Source organism: Chelonia mydas, chromosome 11 (assembly GCF_015237465.2).
Source record: "Chelonia mydas isolate rCheMyd1 chromosome 11, rCheMyd1.pri.v2, whole genome shotgun sequence".
Classification (NCBI taxonomy): Eukaryota; Metazoa; Chordata; order Testudines; family Cheloniidae; genus Chelonia; species Chelonia mydas.
In genome coordinates, this window is record NC_051251.2 from 77614388 (window position 1) to 77625316 (window position 10929).

At 55.8% G+C, this 10929-nt stretch overlaps 1 protein-coding gene across 1 annotated transcript; it reads left to right on the plus strand.

Annotated features, from left to right (window-relative positions):
- Positions 1 to 1803: 1803 nt before the first annotated feature.
- Positions 1804 to 10895, plus strand: LOC119567382 (maestro heat-like repeat family member 5). The gene is made up of 8 exons (XM_037912739.2): positions 1804 to 1875; positions 3364 to 3513; positions 4922 to 5076; positions 6887 to 7013; positions 8344 to 8534; positions 9347 to 9484; positions 9964 to 10081; positions 10615 to 10895. Exons 1-8 carry the CDS (start codon positions 1867 to 1869, stop codon positions 10888 to 10890), a joined length of 1164 nt encoding a protein of 387 aa, XP_037768667.2. The 5' UTR covers positions 1804 to 1866; the 3' UTR covers positions 10891 to 10895.
- Positions 10896 to 10929: the final 34 nt, after the last annotated feature.

Here is a 10929-nt window from a genome sequence, read left to right on the forward strand (position 1 = left end):
CTAGAGGAAGGATCTGAGTCCTTGCTCCCACTTCCTTTCCCCAGAGGCCTCCCTGCCCTGGAGGACTCCCCTTCCACTCTCCTGTCTGGCAGAGTCCTCGTAACCCCAACAAGGCTGGGCCAGGATTCCTGGGGGCTCGACCCCCAACCTTGCTGTGGCCACCTAGGACAGGGGCTAGGGTGTCCCAATTCCAGGGTACTCTCTCTGCACTGGGCACTTCCCTGACCCACTGATCATTACATACGATTTAAAGCAAATACAGTTTATTTAATCAGCAATTAATCTGAAAAAGAATAAGGAAAAATGGGAAAGATGAAAGGAAAACACATCACCCCGCTCTGTGGCAGGGAACATCACAAACCATGTCTCTGGAACGTCAAGGCCGTTCACAGTTGGTGCCTTGTAGGTCCCAGGCCCCTTCTCCGGCCCTGGCTGTGCTGCAGGGATGCTGCGGGTCGGACACTTGCTCTGGTGGTGACCACACACCTCCGTACTTTGGGGGGTGGGACCCTCCTTCCCGCCGGGTTCAGATCCCCCTCTCAGTCTGGCCTGCAAGGACCCTTGGCTGGGGGTGTCTCTCTGCGCTGGGCCCTTTGCCAGGGTCCCCCCTTGGCTGGCCCCAGTTGCTCTCCGCACCCAGCTCCAGACTGCTCCGGCTCCAGCCCCAGCCCCACTGTTCGAGCTCCGGCTCCACCCTGCCTCAGCACTGATGCTGCTGCTCTGCCTCCAGCCCCGGGGCTGCTTCTCCGGCCCCGCTGGCTCTGTGGCTGCAGCCCTGCTCCCAGCCCAGGGTCTGCTCTCCCTGGGCTGTGTCTCTGCCCCGCTGGCCTGCCCGCCTCTGCTCCCCAGCTCAGCTCGGGCCCCTGCTCTCTCCTTAGCTCGGCTCCACGCTGCCTGACCCAGGCAATTCCAGCTCGCGTGGAGGACGGGGACCTTTCCGACCCCCTGACTCCGTCATTAGCCTGCCCGCCCTGTCAATCAGGCTGACCTGGAGCGTTGGCCTCTCCCCGTGGCCCCTGAGGACTGTCAGTATTAGAGTCCTGGTTTCCCATCCACCCTTCCCCTTCCTTTTGGGACTGGGACCTAGCCAACCCAAAACCCCACTGAGTTTGAGTAAGGGGCCAACAGTCCCCTTACACTTCCACATCAGGGCCGTCTCATGGGACAGTGATGGGTACCTCAGACTCTGGAATCCATTCAGTGCCGGATCCTCTTGGAGAGGGTGGCAGAGGTCCATCGCTGAGGTGGGGAGAGCTGACAATGTCAGGTCACCCCCTCTTGGGTTCTGGCCCTGTGGGGTGGGGAGTACTAACATTGCTCCAGGCTGTAAGGGGAACAGAGAGGCTGGACGTTGGAGGAAATCATTTCTTTTCTCCTGGATCGGGTCCCTTTCATCAGGAAAATGCTCCCGAGGTCTCAGCAGGTCACAGCTGGGAACCGTACCAGAGCTGAGTCATTGCTTCTTGGGGGGTTAAATGCAAAATGAGGCCTGTGGCCCGTCACTGACGGGAAAGGTGGGCAAGGGGAGAGGAAGAGTAGAATAGAAAAGAAACCGGCCCCGAGGTAAGAGGAAGCCTTGTTTGGTAAAAGCCCCCAGCTAAGAGTCATGAGATCGGAGTTCTCTGCTCAGCTCTGCCAACAACCTTCAGTCTGACCCGGGGCAATTCGCTTCAAGGCTCTGTGCCCAGCTTCCACCCTCTGGAAACCAGGGAGAAGACATGGAAAAGCAAAATGTTAAGAATGTTTCTTTCTGCTGCAGGGACGAAGAAGGAGCCGTCGGAGACGAAGGAGAAGTGGGAAAAAGGGAGCCCAGAAGAGCAGGAAGAAGAGCGCGCTCCCGTCTCCTCATTAACGAGCATCTCCCCTATGACGATGGTAATGACGCTGAGTGGCTGTGCTCATGGAAAGCACCCCTTGCTGTGTGTGTTAATATCTCCCGGAGCTGGGATCTCTGACAGGAGAACGACCTGCCCCTTGCTCAGGGGGCTGAAAAGGAACACTCTTGAAGTGTGATCAACTCCAGCCAGTCTTTACGAGTTTCTCTGGGTTGTGGAAGGAGGCCCAGTTTGACAAGGGGGTTTAGGCACCTAAAGAAGTCCAGAGGTGCTTCGTGGGATTGGCAGACGTGCCTGGCTCAGGTGCCTGATTCTGAGGCACTTCCCATGGCACACAGGCACGGCTGAAAGTCAGACCAGGCCCATCCCTGCCCTTGTCGGGGTGACCCGCGTATCTCCTGGCTGTGGGGTTCTGGCCCATCTCGTGGCACCAGGACCACTTCGAGACAGACCCGATGAGTCTGCTCTCCAGCCTGAGCTGACAGCCGCGTGGGTTTTAGCTCATGTGGTAGCGGCTCCTGCACTGAGATCCCAGGTTCGATCCCGCCTGCAACATCTGGGCTCCGTCCCAGTTACAAAGGCACCTCGACGCCGTTGTGACTCTTGCTGTCAGTGACAGAGCACCCTGCAGCGCAGACAAAAGTCTGCAATTCTGGGAGCTCCTGAGGTGCCGGGGGGCTGGAGTCTGTATGCGAGTCGGCCACTCCGGTGTGCTCTACGGCGTCCTCAGCTGCAGGCATCCAGGACAGACGGTGCTAATCCAGCGCCACGCAGCCCCGCTGCAGCAATCCCCAGGGGCTGCCCTGAGACACCAGGGCAAAGGCCTCGAGCACCCCAGGCCCTGGGTTGAGGTGACCCTGGAACCGGGCCCCCAGGAGTAACATTGTGCCCAGTGAGTTCTGACCCACAGGGCTCTGGCCCCGGAGGCCCACGGTTTGGGGTTCTCCTGAGCCAGGCAGACTCGCTCCTTCAGTCTCAGCTACTTTCTCTCCTGCCGCTGATTCCTGCCTGTTTTCTGGCAGCGCCACACGCTGCGGGGTGGGGAAGGAAGAGGGCGTTTCCCTTTGGGCCCTATTCTCACTGCTTTCCTCGCAGACACTGTGGGCTGCCAGAGTTGCTGAGCCAATCTGCTCAGGCGCTCGGGGTGGGATGGGACATGGGTCAGGTTCTCCAGTGACCCCTCGGCGACACTCAAGGAGCAACTCGAATGGGCTTTGCAGGACATTGAGGTTTTCTCAGCAAAAGCTGGGCGTCCTGGGAGGAGGGGCTAGAGAGGGAGGAAATGGGGTAGCCCTTGGGGTCCCCGCACTGTCCGAGAGGCTCCCGTCTCTTCTCAGGAGAGGGGGCCAGAGAGCGGACGAAAGGCTGAGGAAACCTTGGCACCTGGGGAGGCTTCTGAAGAATCGGGCTCAGCCGGAGTCTCCAGGCTCCCTCGGCGCTGCCAGCCTCCCCCGGGGACAGACTGTTCCAGGGCAGCTGCCCGAGGGAAATACTCAGTCCCCACAGGCTTTGTCCCTGTTCATTGCAGACCCTCGGGGAGCACCCTTCCTCAGCCCCGCTCCACGCCCTGCTGATGACAGCCGTGCAGGGTCTGACAACACCCACCCTGCAGAGATTTAGAGCCGCAGAGGAAGAGCTGAGGGCCATCGTATCTCTCCACGGAGACAAGATGGAGAGAGTAAGAGACGCCCGCAGTGGGGCAGGGGGATGCTGCGCAGAGAGAGGGACGGGAGAATCGCCTCTCCTAGGAAACCGTTCCAGGGACACCCTAGCATGGTGCTTTGAAGGTTGGCTCAGCCCCTTGCCATTCAGCGCTTGGCCGCGGGGATCCGCAGTGTCAGGTTTTGAAGTGTCCTCTGCCCGCTGGAGCCCTGACACTTCCCTGAGGACGCCCAGCCACACTGAAGGTGTGGGACAGCCCCAGCCCTGGCAAGGCAGCACTTACCTAGTCTGCTGACGAGCCTCCACATTAGGCTCCAGGAGCAGACATGGTTTCCTCAGACATGCTGCAGGGCCTTGTTTTCCAGCTGAAGTATCAGGAAGAATTTGGCCTCGCACGTCTCTCTCTGTCTCTCCCAAGCTTTCATCCTGTTGCCCACCCCGCGAGCAGAACAGGTCAACAGAATCCTCCACCCAGGGTTGTAGCTCCTGCTCCTTGTTCGAGAGAGGCAAGAGCAATGACCAGTTCCTCATGGAAGAGCCCGAGGGGGTGGCTTGTCCCTTTAGGGTCTGTCTACCCTGTCTTGCAAAGCCTCCTGGCCCTATGGACTTGGGCTCCCAGGGCTGGCACTGTGGGGCCAAAACAGGAATGCAGACTCTTCTGGGCTTGGGCTGGACCTTGATCTCTGAAGCCCAGGGAGGAGGGGAGCTTCAGAGCCTGGGCTCCAGACCAAGTCACCATGTCTACACTGCTGTTCTTGGTGCCATAGCCTGAGCCCGAGGGTAGACAGCCGGCTTTAAGATTTGTCACGGCAGGTTTTACAATCCCGCAGCACAGAGGTTCTCCTTAGGGCTGGGCCTGGAGCTGGCTCGCCCCATCCAACTAGCCCGGACTGCCATCTCTAGGGTGGGCTCTGGGGTCTGGAGCAGTGGTTCTCAACCTGCGGCCCAATCAGCACAGAGCTGCGCCCCATGGGACATCCTCAGGGCCAAACAGGTAGGATTGGATGTGGCCCACAATGGAAACTAGGTTGAGACCCCTGGTCTGGAGGAACTGATTGTGCTAGAAAGAGCAACAGGAAGTTGCAGAGACTGAGGAAAGGCTCCTGCAGGGAAGCCTTTGAGAGCAGGGCTGAGAGCAGTTTGCTATGGCAGGGAAGGCCCTGGGACATCAGGGGAGTTTGGGCTGTGCCCACTGTAAGGTTTCGGGGAAGGCTTTTGTGTGTGATTCTGAGCTTTAAGGTGCTAAACCAGACCTCGGGAAGACTGGGGTTCCTGGACTTGTCAAAGCCTCTTTCTTCAGATTAGGGAGGAGCCAAGATGGGAAACTGAGGTCAGAGGCGGCTTGCGGGGCTGCCAGGAGGGGTTCCCTGGGAGGAGGCCACTCTTTGATTAATCCATCCCTCAACTTCCTGGCATTCTTCCAGGTTGGAGACGTCGTGGGAGGGATCTTAATCTGGCTCGACAACGTCTGCGATCCCAGAGCCAGAAAAGCAGCGCTGAGGGCCACGGCCTTGCTGGCTCGCTCCCACCCCCAGGACGTGGTTCTAACCTGTGTGGCTCACACGCTGTCATCGCACAGGTAGGGAGCTGCTCTGTTATCACCTCAGTCTGTTATTTCTCTTCCTGCTCCCACTGACAGGCCACAGTCCGGGAAGGGTCCGTGGGGCTCACACAGTTGGAGGGAGTTTCCTGCTGTGCAGAGAGCTGTCCATGCTTCCTAAGAGGAGATGCCCAGGCCCAGCCGCTGAGGAGCCAACCCCTCCTCATGCACTCCCCGGGATGGAGACGTGCCAGTTTTCTGGAGAATTCCTGCATTGGCCTGATTTCTATGGGTCACCCACTTCCTCTCAGATCCAGTACAGGGCCAATAAATGACTTTGGGGCTCACTCAACATCCCTGGCTCATGAGGTCTGGCTGCTCCTTAGTGCATGAGAGAAGGCAGAGATGGAAAAGGCCCATGAGGCCCATCTGTCTATCCGCTGTGCAGGATTGTTACCTGTCATCAGATCCCTAGTTATTCCGTGGCTGAGGAATTGGTGAAAAAATACACTCATTCTTCTGGAGCTGTGCAGCAGAGGTAAATCTCTGAAGACAGAAATTTCCAGGGCTTATTGTTGCAAAAAAGACAAAAAATCATCTACACATGACCAGAGCGTAAATGCAGTGCAGCCTGCCTGAGTCTGCAGACAGCCGGCAATAATAGCTCTGAGAGGGGTGAGTGCCTCTTTTCATCTCAATGTGTTGTAAACTCTGAGTCCTGCTGGTTATTGCTGGTCACTTTGCAGAGTCATCCATCTGAGGTATTTATAACACAATCCCCATGTTCCTAGGGGCCGTGAAACTCAACTTGGACCCTAGCCAGAGCTCAAAACTCCGGCTTTCCTCGGCATCTTCTGCCATGCAGTTCTGCACTGCCCAGAGACAAATCTGTGTCACATGGGAGAGCAAATTGAAGAGGAGCATGACAGAAATTGAATTTCTTGCCCAATTCAGTTACCAGAGGAATAGAGTGTTGGTTTTCATATTTCTTTGAGTGTTTGATTTGTAAACCTTTCAGGTTTGAATTCCTTGGAACAGCCACAGTGCTTTCCAGGGGCTGTGCCCACAAGCTGTAGAAACTCGGCACCCTTGGCCCAGAATTTCATTCAAGCTTCCTGAAGACCTTGCTTCCAGGCCATCTGCTCTTGATTTGTCCAACCTAGCTCTCAGTGTCTCCAGGGCTTGACCACCATGTCCGACCTTCCTCACCGAACTTGGAAGTGAAATGACTGGAAGTCTTTTGGATCCGTCTGCAGTCTTCCTCTGCAGATGCCTGCGGGGACCAGCAGGACTTAGATCAGCAAGAATGGAGAGAAGAGAGGAGAGGGATTTCAATCGTAGTTTCCTTCCATCTCTGTCACGCTGGGCAGTACAATCTCCCCTCCCAAGCTCCTGAATCCTCTCCTATCAGGGCATGTTCTGATTCAGTGTCTGACCCCATCCACCACACTGCAGTAGGAGTGAGGTGCTTTGAGACACTTGGCCAAACGCTGGGTCTCAGTTCCACCCCCAAATAGCCAGAGTAACTCCAATGAGGTCAGGCAAGTTCCTCCGGACTGACCCTAGAGTAACAGAGCAGAATTTTGCAGTCTGCAGTGTGTTGGTCACTCTGTGGTCAGTTCATGGTCACTGTTTGGAAGCAGTGGTGCTGGCTTTAGGAACAATAACCCATTAGGGGAAAGGAATAAATACAACGTTCTCTGAAGGGACTTGCCCAGCCTCAGCCTCCCCGGCCCGATCGGTGTCTCCTCTGAGAGACGCCTTTCCTGCCTACATTGCAAGCCTCTCCCTGGGGAGGGCGAGAGGTGGGCAGGCAGGGAAGGTCTGACTTCTGTTTCTGACTCTGCAGATGTGCCCTTGAGCTGTGGAAGGCCTTGGGTGAAGAACCCCAGCTCACCAGGGAGGTGCTGCGGCAGCTGCTGGACAAGCTCCAGCAGAGACGCCGGGAGGAGAAGAGCGGCCATGTGTCTCTGGCTGTAAGTGAGATTTGAGATGTCACTTTGCGAACCCGCCACTGCAGGGAGGATGGTGCATCTTTGTGTGTGTGTGTGTGTGTGTGTGTGTGTGTGTGTGTGTGTGTGTGTGTGAGCTTCACCCCGTCTGAGCTTCAGGCCACAGCTCCACTACACAGTTCAGCTGACCTAACCTCCCTCGGCTCACAGCCGCCACAGCAAGCCCATCCCTTGGGTGGGGCTGCACTTTGCTGCGTGTGTCAGCGAGGGCCGGCTCCGGGTGCCAGCAAAGGAAGCAGGAGCGTGGGGCAGCCAATAGAGTTGGGGCGGCAAGTCCGGGTCTTCGGCGGTAATTCGGCAGCGGGTCCTTCATTCCCTCTCTTCCTCTTCAGCGCCACTTCGGGGGCAGCTCAATCGGGTTTTTCTTTTTTTTTTCCTTCTCCGCTTGGGGCAGCCAAAAAGCTGGAGCCAGCCCTGGTGCCAGCAGCGCACGTCCTCACCAGAAGCGCTTGTCGCAATTCCTCGGTCAGGGTGGGGCATTGCGGGAAGGCTCCTGAGAGTCAGTTGACGTAAACGACGTGGTGTCTACACTGACACTGCATCGACCGAACTGCATTGACTTGGACTTTCTGCCCCTTGTGGAGGTGGAGTTAGGAATTTGGCACCCAGGGGCAGTTCTGCCAATGGGAAGGAAATTCCATAGTTAGGGTGATGCTGGGTGAGTGGCCTTGTGTTGACCTAACTCTGTCATGTAGACCAGACCTTCGTGTGTCCTGGCTACCTCCAATCAAACCAAAGAGGTGTAAACAAAGTTTCCCCCAGGTAAAAGTTACAGATCTTAAGTGGTTTATCTGCTGGTACCCTGGCTGAGTCGTCTTCTGCTTTAGATGGCCCTTTAGTGAGCAGGTGCAGTTCGGGCGTCTCTTGGAAGTATCCAGGTTTCTGGCTTTGTAAACTGTGGCTAGAAATCTTCCCAGCATGGGATCTTGAGATGTCCAGTACTTTTGACTGGGCCAGAAACACTGGGCCTATGAGAACGCATCTCCTCAGGATGGTTTCAGCCCGTCCAGTCACGGCTGGAAAGCCAAAGCACAGGGTCTGCACCATTAAGAGAAATAACGGGGAATAACATCACCCAGACTCTTCTGATCTTTCCATAGGGTTCCATCCTGCTTCCGTTCCAGGAATGGGGGAAGGTTCAGGACCTTCCAAATGTCTCCTCCCCTCTCAGGAGCCAATCCTCTTTTGTAACACGCTGGAGAGGAAAGGAGACATGACAAAAGGACAATCGCGAATGGCAATGGGGGCAGGGGACAGATTGGGATAGTTGAGTGAAATGCTTTCCCCCCTCCAGGCCATGAAGACCATTTACGAGGTCCTTTTCCTTTGGGGATACCGAGAAGCCATCCTGGAAATGTATCCCCAGCTGCTCATCCTCTGCGTCAGGCAAGTGCAGTATGTGATGGATCTGCACTTGCCAGAGACCTACATGGCCAGCGAGACATCCAGCCCCGAGGAGGGATCCAGCTGCCTCAGCCCCCTAAGGTAATGACTGAAAGGAAAAGGAAGAACAGATTTGTTCTGCTAAACACCCAGGGTCTGTTCATGGCCATCAGTGGTTCGGGTGCTGTCGTTGGCCCAGGCTCAGTTGGGGGCAGGTCTCTCTTGAGGGAAAAGGGTTGAGAGCCGTGTGTTCTTGTGAGTCACACTCGCTCATCTGACGCCGTCCACAGGCCAGCTGCTTTCCCCACACACTCAGGCAGCAGTCATCCATCCACCTGTGCCACCCGCCAAAGGGTCAGTGCTTTTATCACTGACTGCTGAGCAAATCTGTGGGCCTCCCTCCCCAAACGCAGACAGAGCCACACTGGCAGCACCTGGGGCCAGGCCCTGCAGGATCTCAGCCCCACAGGCAGGCAGGAGGAAGAGGGACCCGTTCGACTGGCTCTGTGGGCACAGTGAGGGGCTTCCATCTACATGGGAAAACCAGGGCGCCGGAAGACACCTCAGGTGGTGTAAACTGACATCGCTTTGCTCGCTTACACCAACTAAGGACCCGACCCCACATGCCCGCTTGAGTCCTGTTACCTGTCACAGTAAAGAATCAAGTATTCAGCCACAGTGAGTGATGACACCAATCATCTTAAGAAGCGACATTGTCACTAATTGGTTAGAAACTCAATGAAACAGCAGTGTAGACAGGGCCCATTGGGCAGGGAAGCACCATGATATCACACTGGATCTATCCTCGGGGAGGCTAGCTACTGCTGACCACGCTGTGTGTCCCAGGACTTCTGCAGATTTGCCATGCCTGGGGCTGATCTCGTTGCCTGACACTGGTATTTTTTTCTCTTTAGCACGTCAGTGGAGGCTGTGAAGACTCTTTTCTCCATGCCCGGCTACTGGAAGGAATTTGCCATCATCCAGTTTCAGCAGGGTTGGGACACGATAGCCTCCCGATATTACTACTCACAGGGTGTTGGCCTGATTGCAAGGTGGGAGCCCAAAGTTTCCTCCTCACTGGGTCTCTCTTGGGAATGGGATTTCCGTGTGAAATATTCCTGTTCCACTCTCCTTACAATGTGTATGATAATCAAGTTGGGCCATTTCCAGCACAAATCCAGGTTTTCTCACCCCCCGCACCCCCCGCCCCCCACAAATCACAAATCAGCCCCCAGGGAAAGGGGTGTCTCCAGGCCTCATTGAGCGCCATGCAGAGACCCCTGGGACAGAAGATATACACTGTAAGGAGAGTGATCACTTTAGATAAGCTATTACCAGCAGGAGAGTGGGGTGGGAGGAGGTATTTTTTCATGCTTTGTGTGTATATAAAAAGATCTTCTACACTTTCCACAGTATGCATCCGATGAAGTGAGCTGTAGCTCACGAAAGCTTATGCTCAAATAAATTGGTTAGTCTCTAAGGTGCCACAAGTCCTCCTTTTCTTTAAGGGACTTTCTGTTCCATGTTCCAGAGCCATGATCGAGTGTGAGAACCCTCAGCTCCCTGCAGTTTTCAGAGAGGCACTCACCATCGTCCAGAGTGAGAGGGAGGAGGAGCAGAGAACGATCGCCATGGCTTTCTGTATTGAGGTGAGATTCATTAGTTGACAGGCACAAGGGAGCTTTCTGGAGAGCAGCTCAGGCCAGTAAGCTCTGGGGCACATTGTCAGCAGCTCAGCAGCCTTACCGCCGGCTAGCTCCTCTCCGCACAAAGATGGTTGTGGGGCATGGCAAAGAGAGGGAGGGAGAGACAGGGTGAGATTGCTCCTGGCTGGATGTGCCTCGGTGGGATTATGGGGCAAGAGGGGATGTTTCTCCAGTGCCCCAAGGCCTTGCTTCTCTCCTCACCTTTTCCTGGGGTTGTGCTTTTCTTCTGTCCCAGGGGTCTCTGCATGGCGCTCAATGAGGCCTGGAGACGCCCCTTTCCCTGGGGGTTGATTTGTGATTTGTGCACGAGTCCAACTTTTGGGAATGAACCAACTGAAACAGCAGCAACTGGCTCCCTACGCACCAGAGACTTTGGGTGGGAGTAAGTGGCCCTTTGGTAAAGACGACTGTCCAGGGAACAGACCACACAGGAAGACCTCTGTTCCTCAACCTGATGTTGATTTGGCTCTTTCCAGTTTCTCCAGAGTCCTTCCATTGAGACAGTGCTGACAAAATCAGAGCTCCGGGCGCAGCTCATGGAATGGAGCAAAGACACAAATCCCGTGATACGTAAGCTCAGTCTGCGAGGCCTTGGTAGTATTGTGTTCCAGCCAGAAAAGGTAAGAGGCGTGGATTGCCCACGGGACCGAGGAAGCCGATGTCTCTCAGATAGCTCGGAAATGAGAGCCAGATCCCCACACAAGCCTTGTTGTTTAACACACAGCCCTCAAATGGTGGAGGTGCTTTCCTGAGCAAATCAAGGCATGACGTGCTCCCTGCTCCCGTGAGCG